The sequence below is a fragment of the Miniopterus schreibersii genome (genome assembly GCF_964146895.1).
Source record: "Miniopterus schreibersii genome assembly, chromosome: 8".
NCBI classification, from domain to species: domain Eukaryota; kingdom Metazoa; phylum Chordata; class Mammalia; order Chiroptera; family Miniopteridae; genus Miniopterus; species Miniopterus schreibersii.
The window spans coordinates 12856058-12877497 of record NC_138109.1 but is presented as its reverse complement, the minus strand read 5'-3'; the positions used below and the strand labels follow the sequence as shown (position 1 = coordinate 12877497).

Genomic DNA, 21440 nt, shown 5'->3' with positions numbered 1-21440 from the left:
GGTCAGTGGGTTTGGCCCTGTGTTAAAGACAAGGAAACCCAGGCTCAGAGTAGCCCGGTGTCTTGTCCAATGCCACATGCCGGCCTGCAGAGGAACTGGGTTCAAACGCAGGCCCCTGACACTCCCAAGACTTTATCCACCATGTTATCTTGTCTCAAAAGCAGCTTATGAGCATGCAGTCAACAGTTATTTAACGGACACGAGCCCACGCCGGGCATAGTGTCAGGCCTTGGGGACACACTAGGTGGTCTGGTGGCTCGCACATTTTACCAGGGGCTCAGAGAAAGAGCCCCTAACAGCTGCTGTCTAAAATCCCCCCCTCCCTCCTCCTTTCCTCCCAACCTTGTCTGCCCTCCAGTCCTCCCTGCAATTAGGCTTGCACCCCCACAATGCAAGCACAACCTCTGCTCCCAGGTTACCCCGCACCCCAGGTGGCAGCTCCGGGGTCCCAAAGGCCCGAGGTGCTCACTTGGCATGAAGAAGTCAGCACTGTGACCAAGTCCCTGTCTCTTTCCTTGGAGCTCCTCTGTTCTCCCTGCCTCTCTCCCATTAGGGTTCCCTAAGCCCTCCCGCCCCAGGGGGGTGGATGACCCATCTGGGGGGAACCTCCCTGCCCAGACCCCTCAAACACGCCCCCCATTGTTCATTCTCTCCACCTCAGAAAACACAGCCTCAATCTCGGAATCCTCAGGCCCCAATATTCCACCAGCTGAAGTTTTAAGTGGGCAGAGGCTCCAGAGGGCACCCAGCCCCCCGATGTCCCCATCGGGAGCTCACAAACTGAGACTGTGGGCAAGGAGAAGCCCCAGGGATAGCAGAAAGACATGGAACCTGAGGGCAGAGTTTGGGGGGGGGGGCAAATATAGACTGTGCTCCATTCGGAGAACCTGGTGCCCTTTCTCTCACAGCTACACTGAGATTTAATTCACATACAACTCACTCATGTAATGCGTGCAGTTCAATGGCTTTTAGTGTATTCAGAGAACTGTGCAGTCCTCACCCTGAGAACATTTGTATCACCCTAAAAAGAAAGCCTACACCCTTTAGCCAACACCTCAACCGACCCTCACCCCCACCCCCACCACAATAATTCTAGTAGCCGTCTGTCACCATAAGAAATTATTACAATACCATTGACTATTTTCCTGTGCTGTACATTACATCCATATGCCTTGAAAAAAATACCTGCAGCTTAGTACCTCTTCTTCCCCTTCACCCCTTTCACTCATCCCCCCCCCCCCCCCCGGCAACCATCAGTTTGTTCTCTGTATCTATGAATCTGTTTCTGTTTTACTTGTTTGTCTGTTTTGTGTTTTAGATTCCACACATCAACTGTTCTTTTTCAAGATCGTTTGGGTACCCTTGATAAGTGCTTCCCCCACCTGAGAAATGGGATTTCTCTTAGAAATGTCTATGACGGTAGGAAAATACAACGGAGGAAGATGCTAAGTGGACTATAATATACACTTCTGGAGGCCACCAAGGAAAGTTGCTCACATCAAACCCCCACCGTGGCCCTGTACCTGCCGGAAAGCAGCCGGAGGAATCTCAGGGAGATTGTACAGCTCCACTCCGCACGCATGGGACGGGCTCCGTCTGGGCCTATGCTCTGCCTGCTGGGATGAATTGCGTTTGTTTGGTAAATACTGTCCTTAAACTGTGAGTGGGCGGTAGGCCTGATTATCCTCAGCAAGGGGTTCAGGAACCTATTTCAGGAATGTCCAGCCTTTGGTTGGGGTTTGAGAATAAGGCGGGGACTGTCTGACCTCCTCCGACTAGAGGGCGGTGTAGTGTCCCTGGGTTCGTCACTGCCTCCAACACAGAGAGGATAACAATCCTCACACTGCCTACCTCACAGGGATTATTGTGTCAAGATGACCTCTTCCTGAGAGCCTTCCCCGACTGCCCCCAGGCTGAATGGGGTCTCTCTCTGCTCCCTCCCAGTACTTTTCACTCTGCATTGCAGATGAATTTTCCTCTGCATCTCCTCCGGTCCTTGAGCTTCGTGAAGGCAAAAGCAGGGTGGGCCTCACCTCTGTGGCCTCGGCACCCAGCACCTGGCATCTGGTAGGTGCTCAATGCCTATCTGTGTTAGAGTGAACTGAACTGAAAATGCTCTGAACACACTGTAAGACTTAGCTGCTGGGGCGCAGAGTGGTAATTCTCTTCGTGGTTCACGAGGGGCAGGTTTCCTACCTGTGGCAGCCACGTGGCAAGGCCCAAAGCAGTCACCGTGGGCCACCTTCACACTGCCTGGCTTCTGAGTGAAAGCGAGGGAACTTGGTGCTGATGGTAGACATTACCCCAAAGCTCAGCTCTTAAGAGCTACATCTAGGTACTCTCGCAGCTGGAAGTTTCTCTGACTCAGTGGGTCCAGGAGCCTTACTCCTGGGATACCCTATTTTTCCCTGTGTGCTGGGCACATACTGATGCAAGAAGTCGGGGTGTGAAAGAGAACACACGGTGGCCTAGCCCCAAATTGCCGCTTGGCTTTGGGATGCAGCCAATTGTATACACACACGCACATGCACACGCACACACACAGGCACACGCACAAGCACACACTTGCTCATTCATTCACTGAGCACTCGCTCTGTGCCAGGCCCATGCTGCTGAATACAGGGGTCCATAGGTGGCAGGGACAGGGCCCTACATCCCAGAAGCTCACAGTGTAGTGGAAAGGCAGACACAAGCGCAATGATGAGAATGGGAGGGGATAAGATTGTCCATGTGGGAGTGTGCTCTCCCCTCCCCTCCCCTCAATAGCTCTCCCTCTCCACCTTCTAAGGGGAGTTCTGTCTTTGCCACTCCATGACGCTGAGAAAATGACAGGACCAAAGAACTAGGAGGGAGAAACCTCATTTTTCTGGGTCATTTCTCAACTTCTTTGCTGTAGAGAATTAGGGTAGTAAGCAGAGTTGAAATTAGAAGTTAAGTCAGTTCACATAAAGAGAGGTTAACTTCACACCCTCCTGGATGGCTGTTAGAAAGGAAGTGAAAAATAGCATTTCCTGGCGAAGCGCCCTTGGTGAGGCACATCAAACCAGTGTTCTCTGCTGGTGGGAATGTAAAATGGTTTCTCAAAAAGCTAAACGTAGAAATATCATATAGCCCAGCAAGTCTACTTCTAGATATATACTCAAGAGAATTGGCAACAAGGACTCAGCCTGGCCAGGCGTGGCTCAGTGGTTGAGCATCGACCTAGGATCCAGGAGCTCGAGGTACTATTCCCGGTCAGGGCACATGCCCAGGTTGCAGGCTTGATCTTCATTCGGGGGCGTGCAGGAAGCAGCTGATCAATGACTGTCTCATCATTGATGTTTCTCTCTCCCTCTCCCTTCCTCTCTCAATAAAAACATAGTAAAAAAATTTTTTTTAATTCAAGAGGTTAGATCATTCCTAGAACAAAGAGCTTTTACAGAGTGAGCAAAAGGAGAGAGAGAGCAGAGGGGAGAAGGGGGTGGAGAAAGTTTGGGAATATTAAGTGAATCGGAGATTTGGGATCATCTGTGCCCCACATTGGACCTGGCACACTGTAAGCACTCAATAAATATTTGTGGAATGAATGAGAGTGTAGCAGAGGAGGGGAAAGGATTTTGAGAACCTAACTATGGTTAGATCTTATATCCCCTATAACATTCTGTGAGAAATTCAAGTTAAGACCAGGATTCTTTTTAAATTACTTATGGTGACCTTAAAAATAAAACAGCCAGTTATCCTTACCAGCAAAAAAAAAAAAAAAAAAAGGGTTTATTCAGGACAAGCATGCTACAGCAAAAAACTATAGGCAAGTCTAGCAAACAAAGGAGAAGAACCTTACTTTCCAGAGAAAAAGGAGGCAGTTGGGAAGGGGTGCTCTGAAGGAAAGTCCATTGGCGGAGCCCTGCCAGCGCGGCTTAGCTGGTTGGGGGTCGCCCCATGCACCTGGGGTTTGCTGGTTCGATTCCCAGTCAGGGCACATGCCCCAGTGTGAGCTCGATCCCTGGTAGGGGGTATGGGGGAGGCAGCTGATCCCTGTTGCTCCCACAATCCAGGCTCACAGCTAGACGCAGTTTCTGGTCGGCCTCACTTAGACGGAGGAGCTGGCCAGGCTCCCAAGCTCTCACAGATGGCCTTCACTCTATTCCCACTGGGTGGGATGGGGAGCTGGAGCGTCAGAAGGGCCCATCTTCCCATTTGCCATCACCTCCTGGCTCCACTTTAAATGGGGCTTCTTTACTCAGGATCACACTTGTATTTCTAAACTTTGCTGCTTTGAATACAGCCCTCTGTTGAGTCTAAGCCACAGGAGGCCCTGGGCTAGGATAAGGGTGGCTGGGGAGGGGGACCCCACTGAGATGGTGGGTCAGGTAAGGATTTCTGCAGGAGAAGCCTCAGTCGAGTCAGAGTCAGAAGGAGGAGGCAAAGGCTGAAAGAGTCTTCAGGGCGAGCTGTGTAAGTCGCTACAGCTTTGAATCTCAGCCAACTGGGCCGCAGATGTAAGTGCTGAGGCGACAGGGATGACCCACAGCCAGGTAAGGTGGAGTCTGTATGCCTGGTGGGAGGGTGAAGTCCCCAGAGCGCCCTGGTTCTCCCCAGGTCCGCCCGCCGCATGGCTTGAGCCAGGGCTTCCAGCAGGGGGCGCGCGGGCGCTGAGGCCCGCGAGCCGCCGCTCTAGCCTGACCGGGGCGGGGTCATAGAGTCGCGCCGCTTCCGGTCCCCCCGCCCCCGGCTGGGAAGGAGCAGGAAGTCTGGCGGGCCGCGGGCATCGAGATGGAGGAGGGCGAGTACGAGTCGGTGCTGTGTGTCAAGCCGGAGGTCCACGTCTACCGCATCCCGCCGAGGGCCACCAACCGTGGCTACAGGTGACCGCCCGCCGCCGGGCCAAGCTAACCCCGACTAAACCCCTTCCCGCCGCCCGACACGCCCACTGGGGGAGCGGAGGACGGCCCGGGCCAGTTGAGGGGCGGGGGCGGGGGCACGTTAAGGTGATGCTGCGGGGCCCCCCGGTTGGAGGCCCAGGCTTTCGGCCGCCTCGGTCCGACGCGCCGGCCCCCAGTGGCGAGGAAGGCGTTATAAGCCTTGTCTCGCGCTTGGGGACCCGGTAGGCTTCCAGGTCCTCTAAAAGCGGTCGGGAGTCGTGGTGTCACAGACTTTTTTCTTTCAAAAGATGGCCTTGGAAGGGGTCCCTGAAAAGCCTTAAGGGGGAGGGGACCTTTCCCAGGCGGAAATCCTGGAGAGGAAGGAAGGGAGCCCAGAACCGGCGAGTAGGACCGGTCCCGGGTCGCCTTAAGCTGGTGGCGGAAGCCCAGGGACCCCTCCCGGCCCCGCTCCCCGTGCGGGGGCTTCGCTCTTCTCACTGCCTGTGGCAGTTGGCAGGACCCGGCCGCGCTTCTCTGGTGAAATGTTCTTGAGACGAATGAACACACATTTGTAGAGTATCTGGAAGGGAGCTGCCCCGCGACAGGGGCACGGGACGGGCACTGGGTGTGGGGGTGGGCCGTTGAAAGGGACTTCCTTTTACTGTATACCTTTTTGTACTGTTTGCATTGTTGTCATGTGTATGTATTACCTATCAAAAGAAGACGAAAAATATTAAAAGAAAAAAAAAGATGTACGTGATAACAGACAACCCGGCCTATGGCTATTTTGTGCCACTTGAGGGGGTGGGGTGGGGTGGGGTGGGGGCGGGTGGGGGGGGTCGGGGGGGGCGCTGGGAGGGGTGGCTCTTGAAGGCAGTGTTTGTCCAAGTTATTTAGAAATACGGAATTCAGGATTGGCCCCTGGCCACAAGAATGATGGAATGTTGACAGATCCGGCTTCTTGTTAATTTCCTGTTGTGTTAACACTGGCTCATAGCCGATTTTGTAGTGAACAGATATTTTATTGAACACCTGCTACACCCGTGACATAACTTTAAAGTAGTATGAAAACAACAATAGGGCCCTGGCCAGTGTTGCTCAGTGGTTAGAGCATCCGCCTGCACACGGAAGGGTCCCAGGTTCAGTTCCCAGTCAAGGGCACGTACCTGGGTTGGAGGTTGATCCCCAGCCCCAGTTGGGGCACATTCGGAAGGCAGCCAGTCGATGTGTCTCTCTCTCATCCATGTTCTGTCTCTCTTTCCCACCCCCCTCTCTGCCCCTTTTTCTCCCTCCCTTCCCCCTTCCTTCCCTTCCTCCCCCCCTTCCACTCTAAAAAATCAACGGAAAAAATATCCTTGGGTGAGGATTAACAGAAAAGATTAAAAAGGAAGCACCAATAGTTCCAGGAACAAAAACACATTTGCTTTCTCTCATCAGACTGGAGATGGGCCACCAAACCAGGGATGGTCGTCGACCCCATCCCCTTCAGTAGGCTAGGTTTGGCCCTCCTTGGACCCCTAGAAAGTGAGGATACCAAGTGTCAGGGCTGGCTGATTTGGCATAGAGGAAAGTGCCGGCCTTTGCCCTTCAACTTCAGAGCTCTGCTTAGCCTGAATCTAAGGCCTGCTGCCCTAGTAAGAGGAACTGAAACTAAGTCTGCTGACTTGTGAATTGAGAGTCTGCATATGTATGGCCTTCCAAAGAACCTGTGTCCACAGTTATGGTGCCTCTCAGAGTCCTGGCATATGCTTAGGGATTTCCAAGGAAAGTATTGTGGAAACACCCAAGGTTCTTGCTATTTGGGGGTTTTACTGAGCTTCTTAGAACTAAAATGTGAACTTAATGCTTAAAAGTTTGTGATAGGTCCATGGTTTCCTGGGTTTCTTTCTGCCTAGGATGCCTTTGAGCATATGTTTCTCCAGCACCCATTCACTTTCCTCATGTGTGCTCTTGCTCTCGACTAAGGATTGCTCCCCTCTCTAGTTTTCCTCCAAGTTGATCTCAGTGGTCCCAAATGGTCACTCTGGCCACCGCTGCCTAGCAATGTCCTAAACAAACAGGTCCCAGGAGCCACTTCCTCTACAGAAAGAAAACTGGGAGTCCTACTTCAGAGAAGGTCTCTATAACCTAGAACTGAGGTTGGCCAACTGTGAACCACTGCGTTTTTGTATGGCTCACAAGCTAAGAATGGTTTTTACATTTTTAAATAGTTGTGGAATTTTTTAAAGAAGACTATTTCATGATGTGAAAATTATATGAAATTCAGATTTCGATGTTAACAAAGTTTCACTGAAATACAGCCACACTCAGACCATTTGGTTACAACCCTTAAAGCACCAATACACTCATGTACAGGTAGGACTGCCCTCACTGGTAAATCACAGAGTCAGTAGTCATGACAGAGGTCGTGTGACACTTTTTACAGAAAGTTTGCCAACCCCCCTGGTCTAGAGCAAGCAGCCTACGTGCCCTTCCTGTCCCCACCCCCAGCATTGGAGTAATGGAGTGAGAGGCTCAGTGGTTTTTGTCCCCTTAGGGCTGCGGAGTGGCAGCTGGACCAGCCATCATGGAGTGGCCGGCTGCGGATCACTGCAAAAGGGCAGGTGGCCTACATCAAGCTGGAGGACAGGACCTCAGGTAAAGACAAGGGAGGCCTGCTTGGGGCTGAGATGCTGGCCTCCCATTCTGAAGGGAAAGGCAGCCCGGGCCTGATTGGGCCACTCTGGGGTCATGGGAACCTGTCCTGGAAATCAAAGACCTTCGTGTACCTTTAAGCCTCCATTTCCCCACCTTTAATTTTAGTAACCAATGTCCATAAGTATTAAGGGAATATTTCTTGCCAAGCATCTGTTTGGGGGGGTACTTAAGAAGAAGCTAATTTTGGAGGCCAAGGAGAGGAGACCTATAGGTTGGTCCCAAGTGAGAAGCCCCAGAGGTTGCCTTGAGATAAGCTGAGTGAAGACGCACAGCCCTCTGCCGCCTAGCTCAGGTTCTTAGGGATTCTGTTGATCAACTAAATGGTAACTCCCCAGACTGACCACACCCATTAACTGAAAGAGCTGGAAACTGTCTCCTTAGCTCTTTCTGTGGTGAGAGGAGAAGCCAGGCTGGGTGGTGGTGGGGTAAGCTGGCAAAGGGCACTTTTGGGGAAATCTCTCTGGAAGTCCTGTGCCACCAGTCCCTCTGGGTAGGCTGTGGAGGGCAGCATGGCCTGGAATAGCCCAGCCCCCAGAGCAGGGATCAGGCACAGTGCCTGCTTGGTCAGGTGCCTTGGCATTTGGTCATCTATTTTTCTAATATGTAGAAATTTTCCTTCATGGAGTAGAACAAAGAGCAAAGATTCATAGGCAAATGAATTCTCAGCACTGTGTCATTTGTGTCTGAGCTGTGGGACCTTGAATGAGTTACATAACCTCTGGTGCCTTGGCCTCCTTTTTGTTGAAATAGGGATCACATTAGTTCCTACTTCACCAGGTTGTTGGAAACTCATCCAGAATTGCTTTGTGAACTACAAGGTGACCCAAAGCATTGATTTGTTCTGGAGCATGGGGTTGGCAGGGTGAGTATTGTCTGCAGAGGAGTTAGAAGAGACAGCTGCCATGGTGAGGCCAGAGAACTCTGTGAGGTTTGCTGGGATGTCCCAGGTAGTGTCACAAGGGAACGGCAACACCTGTTTTCTGGCGGCCTTGGGAACTGACTTTACGGTAACCACCTACTGTAGCAGCCAGCCACTGCTCAGGGCTGAGCCTCGCCCAGGATGCTCTTAGTTTGGGGTCATGCCCACTGGGTCATGTATGACTCTCACTTTCCAATCACTCTAGGCCAAGGATTCTCAGCCTCAGCACTAGTGATATTTGGGGCCAGGTGAGTGTTGTGGGCTGTCAAGTCAAATTTAAGATATTTAGCAACATCCTTGGCCTCTACCTACTAGATGCCAGTAGCCCCCCATCCTCCAAGTTGTGACAACCAAAAATATCTTCAGACATTGCCAGATGTCCCTTGCGGGAGGGGGTAGTAAAATCATACCTGATCGAGAACCACTGTTGCAGGTTGAAGACATCCAGGTGAGTCCCGGATCCCTAGGTACCAAACTAGGGGAGGGGCAGAGAAATTAACAAGAAGCTACAGACTGTAGGCCCACGGATTATGATTCAGCTCAGTCACCGCTAAACCACAGGTTTCAGTAGAAAATATTTGGTTAAATACTTAAAGCACCAACAAAGATCAGCACATGAGGAAGTGATGCCAGTCACAAATCCTCACAAAAGCTATGTGTCGCACTGCACCCTGGAGAGCATAGTTGACAAGAGGCTGCATTTCACAAGGACTCCTTTTAAAACCAATCACTCTTGCTCTTCTCTGAGATTAAATCAGTCTGCTTCAGATTCTTCTGTGGGTGCAAAAACTTTCTCCCTCCTTTCCACTGGGTTCACTGGCTGCTCTACAGTCCTGCCTCAGGTACCAAGTCTTTTCTGAAGCTGTGATATACCTGGACCAGGCCCGCCTGCTCCAGGGCCCTCAGGGTGTAGGCAAGTAATGTAAGTGGGTGAGGCAGATGGAATGGGTGGCCAGCAGCTCCAGCCCATCATTCTGTAGGAATGGAGGCCCAGCATTGTACAGCTTTGATTTTAAGAGAAGCCAGAAATTGGATTATTTTATGTGTAATTTGATTTTCAAGTGTTTGGCAGTTAAATGAAAAATACTAAAACTAAGCCACCTCTGACTGAAACGTTGCGTTGGTTATATTCCTGTGTCTTCCCTTCAACCAGAATGGATTTGATTTGAATCCCAGAGTAGGGTTTGCCCATCTGCCTCATGGGTAAAAGGCCCCAGTAAGATGGTAGAAACATCAGGCTAGAGTGGGCTCAGGGCTCACCCTGTCTTGTGCTTTCAGGGGAGCTCTTTGCTCAGGCCCCAGTGGATCAGTTTCCTGGCACAGCCGTGGAGAGCGTGACGGATTCCAGCAGGTACTTCGTTATCCGCATCGAAGATGAAAATGGTATGCGGGGGCTTTGGTGCTTCCTCCTTGTGAGAAAGTTTCCTCTGCCTCTAAGTGGGACTGATCATGTGTTATCCTCTAGGACGACGGGCGTTTATTGGACTTGGCTTTGGGGACCGAGGTGATGCCTTTGACTTCAATGTTGCATTGCAGGACCATTTCAAGTGAGTGGTTCCAGACACATGTGCTCATGCCCCCTCTTTTAGGACAGGCTGGCTTCTCTGCATTCTGCCAAGCCTCGTCTCTGCTTTGAAGTCATGTCCTTTTCTTGAAGCCCATCTCTGCTACCCCATTCAGCTAGCCCAGACTTTGAAGGGTCACCTTTCTTCCCTTACCAGCCCCTGAGCAGCCAGAGTCCTTGTCAGGCTTCTGTGGCTTTTCTGGGCCTGTTCCTCTGTGATGTAGTAAGTGGTGCTTGGTTTCCCAGGCCACCCAGGAGATGCCCTGGTGGTCCTTTCTGAGCTAAAAGGCAGGGCAGGAAAGACTGCTCCCTGCCATCTGCAAGCCTCCACCTCTGGCTTCCGGCAAGTGGGGAAGACGTGGCCATTCACATGGAGGCCTCTCTGGCTCTTGCCTGTGCTGGTGCCCTTGCACCGGGTGGCTACTGGATGGGTGTTTTATGGAAGGTGGGGGACCTTTGTGTTGTTCTCTCCTTCCTAGCATCTGTTTTGTCCTACCATCTACTTCATGCACCCTGGGGTGGGGGTTAGGGATGGAATTCTTACCTTAGTTCTCATGCCAAGTGCTGGGAGTAGAAGGCCAAGTTCTCAGATTTAGTGAAGACCCGCATTAGGACCCTCCACATAGGTGAGCCTATTGAATTTCCATAGCTCGCTTTAAGACTTATAGACTGGTCAACCCATTTTGCTGATGTGGAAACTGATAACGCATGCAGCTTCTTAAGTGTCAGAGACAGGATTTGAATTCAGGCCTAACTCCCAAGTCTGCGCTTCTCTACCACCTGCTGAAATAAAAGCCTCGTCCTGGACTGATGACAGGTAGTGAAGTGAGTGTGTGACTGGAGGGCAACTGGTTTCTTCACCTTGGTCTTCCTCTCCCCAGGTGGGTGAAACAGCAGTGCGAATTTGCAAAACAAGCCCAGAACCCAGACCAAGGCCCCAAATTGGACCTAGGCTTCAAGGAGGGTCAGACCATCAAGCTCAACATTGCGGTGAGTCCCACCCTTCTTGACTGTATTGGCCATGATCAGATGATACTTGTGGCCACCACATCAAGCCCAGCCCAGAGCCCATCGTTCTTTCTCACAATTCAGTTCTCTCAGCTCAGCAGATGTTTATTGACCAGCTACCTTGTTCCAGGAACTACATGAAAGGGCACTGCTGTCCTCTCAGAGTGGAGCCAAGATGGGCAAGTCACGATGTGATTACAGCATGGCAGGAGAGGTTCTATGATGTAGGGATGTCCTCAGTGCTGTGAGTTCCTAGAGAAAAGGCATATAGCCCAGAGTTAGGTGATTCAAGGAAGGCTTCCTGGAAGAAGCGGCCTGTAAAGAGGGAGGAAGGGTCAAAGGGTGGTTGAAGCAGAGGGCACAGCATGTGCAAAGCCTTTGAATTGAAGAGGAACTTCAGTCACTTGTTACCAGAGCTGGCAATTTTGTCCTGGCTGTTAGAGTGTGTGTCAGTGTGCCTGTTCCAAGCTGCAGCTTGGCCTTGCACCTTGAGTAAGGAAGCTTTGGGGGTGCTGTGGGCAGGGAGGCATCAAGATGGGCACGAGGAGTCATGAGCACCTTCTGCTGGTGGTGGTCTGGCTCCCTGTGTCTTTGTCCTAAGCTGCCCTGCATCTGGCTTTTCCCCCTTAGCTTTTGTCAAGAAGAGGAACAGGCTGGACTGACTAGGTTGCCAAGACTTGGCCTTGATCTGCAACAGGGGTGGCGTTGGAATGATTTGGGGGAACCAAGGACCAAATGGATTTGATTTTGAAGAAACTTTTTAACCCTAAAATAATACTCTTCCTCTTTACTTACTATCTCTTTCTCCTCTTTTCTGCTTCGTGCTAGTGATGATTTGGGACCTTGAAGTTGGCCATCTGGCCCTTAAGAGAAAATGCAGGTCAAATCCAGTGGACTGGTTGGGATGTGATTCTTTCTCTTGCTGGGAGGAAACTAACATTTACTGAGCAGCTGTGTGCCAGGTAGTGTTTTCCGGCACTTTCTCACATGAATTAAACATTCTCCCCTTTTACAGGCAAGGAAATTGAGGCTTGGAGAGGTTACAGGACTTGCCCAGGGTCATAGAACAAGAAAACTGGCATAGTTGGACTTACACTGAGCTCTTTGAGGGCTTTTGAGTTGGGGCTGTGGCTTTAGCATTTGATTAAGCCGCTGCTTTCCTTACAAGTAGGGATCCAGGTCATCTTCATCTTTGTAACTCATGCTGGTTTCTGGCTCATGCTTGGTGCTCAGGTTTTTGTTTTTTCTGTATTTTTTTAAAAAATGTTTTATTGAAGTATATGCATACAGAAAAGTGCACAAATTGTAAATGCAGAACTTAGTGAATTTTTAAAAACTGAATTTACCCACACAGACCAGCCCCCAGATCAAGAAGCAGGTTATCAGCACCCTGGAAGGCCCCTCTGCTGCTCCCTCCTAGTAACTACCTACCTCAAGTAACCACTATCCTGACTGAATGCCCTAGATTTTGTTTTCAACTTTTATTCATTGAATCATACACTTTGTACTCCTTTGTGTGTGACTTCTTTCTTTTACTGATGTGGTATTGTGAGAGCCTCGACACTGTCGCATGACTCATTCTCATTGTGGTGGCATATCCCATTGTGAGAATGTATCCAGTGATTTACCCATTTAACTGATGGTGAACATTCTGGTAGTTTCCAGTATGGGGCTGTTACAAGTAGTACTGCTGAGAATCTTCGAGTGCATGTCTTTCAGTGCGTAGATGTGTACATCTCTTTCTTGTTTTTCTTTTTTTGTATTTGTTGATTTTAGAGAAAGAGAGGAAGAGGGAGAGAGAGAGAGAAACACTGATTTGTTGTTCCACTTATTTATGCATTCACTGGTTGATTCTTATATGTGCCCTGACTGAGGATCAAACCCACAACCTTGGCGTATCAGGACAACGCTCTAACCAACTCAGCTACCCAGCCAGAGCCAGATGTGTGCATTTCTGTTGGGTCTGTATCTAGGAGGGGAATTGCAGGGCCATCAGGTCAGATGTCCAGTTTTTCAGAGGTGTGTACCCACCTGACACTTCCACCAGCAGTGTATGAGTGTTCTAGTTGCTCCATACCCTTGTCAGCACTTGCTGTTCTCTGTTTTAGCCATTCTGGTGGGTACGTAATGGTGTACCATGGTAGGTTTGATTTGCCTTTCCCTGATGATTATTAGATTTGGGTGCTGGGTTTTACAATTAAATGTGTTTGTGATAGTTTCAGAATTGTGACACATTGAATACATCTTGTAACAAGGAAAGTGTTGGACAGGTCTTGACCCTCTGTCCTGGGGGTCACCTTGGCCCTCCTGTGGGGTTTTCCGATAGCAGTGCTGACTGGTTCACATTTCTCTCCTCTCTCTAGAACATGAAGAAGAAGGAAGGAGCAGCCGGGACTCCGCGAGCCCGGCCTGCCAGCACAGGAGGACTGAGCCTGCTCCCCCCACCCCCAGGGGCGAAAACCTCCACCCTCATCCCTCCCCCTGGGGAGCAGTTGTCTGTAGGGGGATCCCTTGCCCAGCCAACAGTTGCTCCCAGTTCAGGTCAGTGCTTGGGGGTGACAACCTGCTGCCAGGTCTGTACCTGTGAGCTCCTCTTCCTACCGGCAGCTAGGGCCCATGGCTTTCCCTCCTTCACTCATTTATCTGTCATTTAGTAGCTATATGTGACCAACTGGAAGATGAGCCCAGCAGAGCTGATCCTGCCCACACTGGGTAAAGGGTTCCTCTCTCTAGAGGTCAGGCTTCAAACTTCAGCCCTGTGGGGAACACCCAGCCTAGAGGAGTGGCGGGAGCAGCAGGCAGCGAGCCCCCCACCCCACCCCACCCTACCCAGGAATTATTCTTTAAACATTGGCTCTCAGTGAGGTCACAGGACATCTACCTGGACATTGCTTGGGATGGGGCCAGGAGTCTGTGTTCTAAACATTATTTGTACGTGCACTAAGGTCTGAGAGCCACTGTCTTAGGCTTTCCCTTGGTTGCTGGTGCATTTTTAACAGATAATATGAAGGACCTGCTATGTGCCAGGTAGCATTTTAGGCCTTGGGGATACTGTCAGTATAACACCAAGTCCCTGCTCTCAAGGACTTATGTGCTAATGTGAAGGAAAGGCAGTTAGCATGTCTACAAAGTAAATGGTGTTGGGTAATAAGAGTCATGATTAGCTGACATTTATTTACCATATGCTCCAAAAACAGACTGGCTGAGTTCACATTCTAGCTTACCAGGAGTGTGATATTCAAAAAATTGCCACTTCTCTGTGCCTCAGCTTTCTCCTCTGTAGGATAGGGTAGTAATGATGCCTACAGTATAGGTCTTTTGTAGGGATCAAATGTGATAGTCCATGTATAGCCCTTATGAACATTGTAAGTTCTCACATTCGTTAGCCCTCATTTTATTAACATTGTCATCATTATCGTCACTGTGTGCTGGGCCTGTTCGAAGCATTCCATTTAAATTAATTTATTTAATCTTCAAACAGTCCTCTGAAGTAGTCACTGTTCTTGTCTCCATTTTAGACATAAGGAAACTGAGAGTTAGTGACCTGCATAAAGTCACACAGCAGGTGCTGGCATGTCCTCCCCCAGGCACTGTGGTGAGGTTCCATTGAGATAATGGCTGTTAAGCATGTGAACTGTAAAACTAAACTGACAAGGGCCTGAGTTTTATCTGGTCTCCCAGCCCAGAGCAGATTAGAAATAACAAATTGGTAGGAAGGCAGAGGAGGGTGGCAGGCACAGGGACAGTTGGGACTTCAGAAGGGACTGTTGGCAGCACTGTCTGGGGAGGTGCCCGGACAGCACAGAAGCAGGCACTGAGGCCCCATCATGCCACCTGCCTCAGTGAAGAGGTTCAGACAGCGGCTTCTGCGGTGCCTCTCCTGGACTGCGCCCCTAGCCAGCTTGGCTTCCGGGACTTCGCGCGTGTCTGACACACAGTGTTCTTAGCTGGTTGATGTGGACACTGGACTGAGGGCTTTATATGAAGATGACCTTGCAGTTTGAGTGGGCATTTTCCATTCAAGAAGCCAGGGCAGGAGATGGTAAATTTTAAACAGATTTTCAACAAAAACCGTTAATAGCAGGGTCAGCTTCAGACATGCATGACAGATGGTTTGTGGCCCACCCTTCACTAGCCCCCTCCCCTCCACCTTGTAGGTGGTAGCTTTCTGCTTTTTCTCCAGGAGCCCTCAAGGGCTCGGGAGAAGATGGTAGAAATGTGGCAACTTGTGGTGTTATGTTGCCCAAAAGCACGTCTCTGCGTGTGTCTTTCTCAGCCACCTGGAATTATAAGACTGATATCAGGGTCATTGAGACAACCAAAAAGATCTCTGACTCCTGTCTCCTCTTTTCTTCCTACCCATCGGACTTGGGGACATCAGTAGGAGGTGCCACTGTGTCCTGGCCACAGCCCACACCTGCCACTGCTGCCAGCGCCGACATCTGGGGAGACTTCGCAAAATCCACAGGGTGAGGACAGTCACATTCTCTGTGGTGGGGCTTGGGCCAGGGGACAGACCCCCAGAACACCTGCTTGGGTGGTGCATTTCTCTCCATGAAGGCTTTTGGTTGCTCTCCACTGCTAGGTGGGCTGGAGCCACTTTGTGCAACTCTTTCTGGCCTTTAAACCACCTCACCAAGTGCTGTGGCTTGTCCCCAGTACCTCCTTCTCCCCCCCTGCCCCCAGCTACTCCAGAACACTGGACTGAGAGTTAACCTGGGTTCTAACCTTGGCCCATCCTTATGGGACCTGAGGCAAGGTCTCTTGCCTTCTCTGACCCATAAAATTTTAAGCCTTTACCTGGGGTCAGGATGCTCAAATCCTACTGCGTCATTGTTTATGTGGACAGGCTGTAGGACAGGAGTCAGCACACATTTCTATGAAGGACCAGATAGCAAATAGTTTAGCCTTTGCAGGCCATATGGATTCTGCTCCAACTACTCAGTTCAGGTCTTGCAGCTCAAAAGCAGCCACAGACAATGTGTAAATGAATGGACATGGCTGTAATACCAATAAAACTTTGTAATTAAAGGGGGTTAGATTTGGTCCCTGCGCTATAGTTTGCTGGCCTCTGCTCTAGAATATTCAGGGGCTGACTTCTTGGAGTTCTTTTTGTCCAGAGAGAAACCACCTTTCATCTGCTCTGTATCTTCAAACATCTAAACCCTCCCACCCCTCCCTGTCTTCCCCTTACAGGGCAACTTCCAGCCAGACTCAGCCAGGCACAGACTGGGTCCAGTTCTGACCTGAGCACAACTCTTATTCTCATACAACTTCTGGAAAGGAGCGGCCTCTCCTGGGCCGAAGGAAGGAGGTCGGAGTGCCCCTGGCCAGCCTGTGCCTGTTCCGGGCATGACTTGCTCCTCTCCTTGCCTGACTCCACGGATGGGGCATGCTAGGCAGTCAAGGGGCATGTCACACTGTTTCCTGGGACTCAAGTGTGCAACCAAACACAGGAGAGGAAAAGCTCCAGGATCCCTGTCCCTGTCTATCCTCTTGACGTGAGAGAGACTCTGAGACTACTTCTTCCATCACAGTGACCCATAATAAACACAGGCCCCCAAAAGCAAAAGAAGGGGTTGAGTGTGCTGCCTGGATTCACATCAGCCCTTCTCGGGGATTACAGGCGTCATGGGATCGCTGTGTGCAAGGGGAGCTTTCTGCACTCCCACTGGCTACAGCTACTCCGGCAAGGCACCTTCGAGGAGGGCTTCCTTCCCGACTTCTAGCAGGTTTATAGGCTGCAGCTTGAACAGACAATCAGAAGGGAAATTGAGAGTGTTAACCAGCTTTCTAAAATTTTTAATATGCTTTGCTCATGTGCTGATCTGCACTAACTTGTTATCTTTGCAAAAGAGACTGTTCCTGCGATATGTCCCAGCAGGGCCTCTGAAAGCTGTCCTCACTTCTGGCCGCAGGCACTGCTCTGAGCTGCGGGCAGCGGCTTTCATCCAGCTACATGGCCTGGTTTCCATGTCTTCCAGGCAAGGTAGGCCATGCAGGGCCACGGCAGGCGCTGGAAGCCGGGTGGAACAGCGTTTGGGCAGGAAAGTGGAAGGTGCTCTCTTGGAGGTGGGGGGTTCGGCCTTCCTGTCCACTGGCTGCTCTGTGGGTTCACAGGCTCATGGTACAGTTCCTGGTGGACTGGAGTTTCCTTGGTTTCTGAAGGGCCTTGTTTGCAGACAGCCTCTTTTTTCCTTCATGGACTGTACATGACTGACAGAGAGCTCTGCCTGAACTCTAGGGTTGCCTGTATTGCTGGTTTATAAGAAATAATTTTATCTGAGCAACCTCTAAAATTGCTTTTATCAACATACTTTACCTCTTAATTGAAAGATTTCTTTTTTGAAGGGTCAAGATTATGAACTGAAAAAAGTATTGGCCGTTTTGTGGGACCAGATTTCTAAGATAAAAAAATAAATATTTTTACTTCTGTCAGTGTATGTCAAAGACAAACCTGTTTTTGGTGGCATGGCCCATAAACCATCCAGGATGCTACAGCTAGCTCATAGCCACCTCTCACCATCGATCACATGTACAGATTTAAAGTCTGGGCCAGGGTGTCAGGTTGGCCAAAACGAGAGAAATTGACCCTGTTGCCCTAAGGCAACCAGTCACTTCTCTCCTATGCACCTAGAGGAGTACAGTCTTTGCCATTCTGGAACATTCTGGTCGTCTTGCCTTCTAATGTGGGAGAGGACCCCTGCTCCACCAATCCCTCCCCGTGGAAGCATCTCCCTAAATACTAAGGGCATACAGGCACATGGAGGCCAAAAAATATAATTTAAGAAGTCCACAGCACTTCGCCTGAGGATTCTGTAAGAAAAGTGTAGTTTTTATTTTCAATTATGGAAATAGCCACTCAGGAGAGAGAGGGCAAAGAAAATTAGAATTGAGGGTCCTTGTGCCCTTTGAGTAAAGGTAAGGAAATTGCATCATAGGATTCTCGGGAGGGAAAGCTTTTATGTCTCTTTCCCATTACGTCCCATCCTTTGGAGTGCTTGGAGGCTGAGAATAAGGAAGTTTAGACCTAGAGGAGTCCCTTCATTAGAAGCACATGCCATGGAAGGTAAGCACTTGGTTCTGGAGACAGACCTGGGCTTTGGGGCTAGGCTGTCTTCTGGTTAGATGTGTGACCACAGGCTCCTTCCTTGACCTAAGTGTCACTCAGATGAGGCATATAAAGTGCTAGCAGGTGCGCAACCTGTAGTTGGACCTTAATCAGGTAATATCCCCAGTATCATTACTCATTATGGTAATGGTGAGTCAGCTGAGAAGAAACAGTTATTAAGAATCAAACCTGAGAAGCACCTTGAGGAGTATGTGGGGGGCAAGGCACAGTTTGGGGCTCTCCATCACCAATGAATCCCAAGTGCAAAAAACTGTTACTGGACCAAGATCCCCAGGAAACACCCCCATACCGAATCCAGCATCTCTTCAATGATACCCCTGATGGCGGTTTCCAAATTGGTGGGGGGAGTGGCTAAAATGGTGGTAGGAGGTGAGCACTGGTTTGAGGGTTGTGAGGCCTGAGCTGTTCTCTATACAGTGGGAAGGTTTGGATACACAGAGGTGTGGCAGGCAGACTCTCGGTGGCCCTCACCATCCCCACCTCCTGGTGGTCACACCTTTGTGTAAGCTTTGAGTGTAGGCTAGACCTGTGACTTCTAACCAATAGAACAAGGCAAAGAGGACTAGATGTTGCTTCCATGATTAGATTACACGAGATTATAACATCTGTTTTTAAAGAAGCAAGCTGCTATGTTGTGTGAGCTGCTTTAGTTGGAAGGTCAGTGACAAGAGCAGGCAGACAGACAACCAGAAGCTGAAGCTCTTAGTCCAGCGGTCAGCAAGGAAGCAAACGCTGCCAAAGCATGTTAGCTTGAAACTGATCCTTCCCCTGCTGATCCTTCAGATGAGCCCCAACACCTTGATTGCAGCTGTGCAGTGACTCCAGCTAAGCTGAGCCCAGCATCCTAAGCCATAGAAACAGTAAGTGAGTTGGGTTTTGTTTTGTTTTTCTTTTTTCAGAGAGAGGAAGGGAGAGGGAGAGAGAGAAACATCAGTGATGAGAGTCATTGATGGGCTGCCTCCTGCACACCCCCTACTGGGGATACCGGGGATTGAGCACGAGACCTGGGCGTGTGCCCTGACTGGAAATTAAATGGAGATCTCCTGGTTCATAGGTCGATGCGCAACCTCTGAGCCACGCCAGCTGGGCTGAGTGAGTTGACTTAAGCTAAGTTTGTGGTAGTATTGTTCTGCAGCAGTAGATAACCGATAGGAGAGGTGAGTGAAGGGTATTTGAGGTAGAAGTCAGTGTGAGAAAGGAATCTGGACAGATTTAATGGCTGTATGACCTTGGGAGGTCACTTAACATGCTCACTTGGGCCTTACTTTCCCCTTTATGTTGATATGATAGTAGCTATTATGTAATGCTTACTCTGTGCTAGGCTCTGTTCTGTGCACTCAACATAAAACTCATTTCATCATCCCAGTTTTACAAATGATGAGACTAAGGTAAGGTAAGATTATGTAATTTGCCCAAAGTCGCATAGTTGCTGAGTGACAAAGGTGGGATTGGAACCCAAACAGTCTGGCTCCAGCATCGATGCTCCTAATCAAGTTGATCTGCTTGAGCAGTGCTGCCCACAGGGCTGGCACATAAGACCATGCTTGATACATGAAAGTTCCCATTCCCTTCACATGGATTAAGGAAGCCATAGTATGGCCCTGCCAGGCATGGCTCAGTGGTTGAGCATCCACCTAGGATCCAGGAGATCATGGTTCGATTCCTGGTCAGGGCATATGCCCAGGTTTCGGGCTCGAACCCCAGTTGGGGGCGTGCAGGAGGCAGCTGATTAGCGACTCATCATTGATGTTTCAACTCCCTCTCCCTTTTTCTCAAATCAATAAAGATATGTTTTTTTAAAAAAGCCATAGGATGGCAGGTGCTGAATGACAGGCCAAGGAGGGGGCTTTATTCCATAAGTCAGTGATTCTCAACCTTTTTCACTTCACAGCACACATAAACTAATTACTAAAATTCTGCGGCACACCGCCCTGGCCTGGTAGCTCAGTTGGTTAGAGCATTGTCCCTATAAGCCAGGGTTGCAGGTTTGATCTCTGGTAAGAGCACATACAAAAATCAACCAATAAATGCATAAATAAGTAGAGCAACAAATAGATGTCTGTGTCTCTGTCTCTCTCAAAAACCACAAAATAAAAAAGATATCCATCAAATCCAGTTAACTGGAACACCCAAATCTAAGCCTCCTGGTTAATGTGATTTGCTGATGGTGGGCAGAGTCCAATCCCAGCCTGGCACCGGGATTAGGCAGGCTCTTGGCCCTAGCAACTTGGGGGAGGTAACTCTGTCACTTGTTTCCCAGTTACTCAAATTGCAGATTTAGAACCCTCTTCAGTGAGCAGATGAACACCTAGCACAACTCCCTTCTGGTAGTTGGACTTGGGGTCGCTGGACTGGACACCACTTAGTTATGGGGCAGGATGACTGGCAGGCTGCAGTCCTGGGGATTTGAATGACCATAGGGCAGGCTGGGCTGAGCTGAGCCACTGAGTCAGCACAGCAGGGGACCCAGCTTCCTCACAGAGTAGGGAGCCAGAGGCCTCCAGAGGAGGTGAAAGTATCTTCTTCCCTGCAGGAGGCTTCTTGGGCTCTGGAGGTAAGGGACAAGGAGAGAGGAGCTGTATCTGCTGCCATTCCAAAATCTCAAGTGACGCAGCATGGTGTATAGGAAAGAGCATGGCCTGCTGCTGTTCTTTATAGATATTAACTGTTTTCCAAATATAAAAATCATAAAACTCAACATGCTTTTTCAAACAAAGCACACCCCTCCCTCAGCCCTGGAGACTCAGACCAGCTTACCCCTTTGACATGGATGATTTGCCTTCAAGAACAGAGGGAGGCCGGTGGAGCCTAAGGTATCCTTACAATAGAAACGACATCCCCGATGTGTCTCTAACGCAGGGTTTCCGCTTTGCGTTTATCCCATCCCAGCCGGGGGAGGCGCATGAGCTTGTGAGAAGGACTGGACAGCAGACGGTGTTCCACCATTTCACAGATAGATAAACTGAGGCCGGAAGACCTCACCTACAGGTCAATACTGAAGCCTCGGTATTGCTACACTGGCTCCAAGGGGGCGGGCGAGTGCTCCCCCAGGCTAGCTGGGCGACGGGCCGAGGCCAGAATTTAGGAGTTGAAGGCCTTTAAGGCCAGGAAGCACGCCGAGCCCCAGTGGAACTGCAGCCGTTCTGGGTTCCGATTCTGCTCTGCATCTGCAGCTGCGAGACCTGGCACGATTGCTTCATCTTCAGTTTCCCGCTTATGCAAAACGAGGCTAATAGTCCCTGTTTGCTGGGTTGTGGGAAGCAGTAACTGAGATCGAGG

General features: G+C 50.1%; 1 protein-coding gene across 2 annotated transcripts; it reads left to right on the top strand.

Moving 5' to 3' along the window:
• The first annotated feature begins 4675 nt into the window (after nucleotides 1-4675).
• On the top strand, nucleotides 4676-17467 carry NECAP2 (NECAP endocytosis associated 2). 2 transcript variants are annotated; one of them, XM_081145235.1, is made up of 8 exons: nucleotides 4676-4844; nucleotides 7378-7478; nucleotides 9736-9840; nucleotides 9923-10004; nucleotides 10903-11011; nucleotides 13393-13570; nucleotides 15414-15498; nucleotides 16226-17467. In XM_081145235.1, the coding sequence occupies exons 1-8, from the start codon at nucleotides 4753-4755 to the stop codon at nucleotides 16272-16274; spliced, it is 801 nt and encodes a 266-aa protein (XP_081001361.1). In that variant the 5' UTR covers nucleotides 4676-4752; the 3' UTR covers nucleotides 16275-17467. The 2 variants fall into 2 exon arrangements, with proteins under 2 accessions (XP_081001361.1, XP_081001360.1); XM_081145234.1 differs by having other exon boundaries at nucleotides 4710-4844; nucleotides 15411-15498.
• Nucleotides 17468-21440: the final 3973 nt, after the last annotated feature.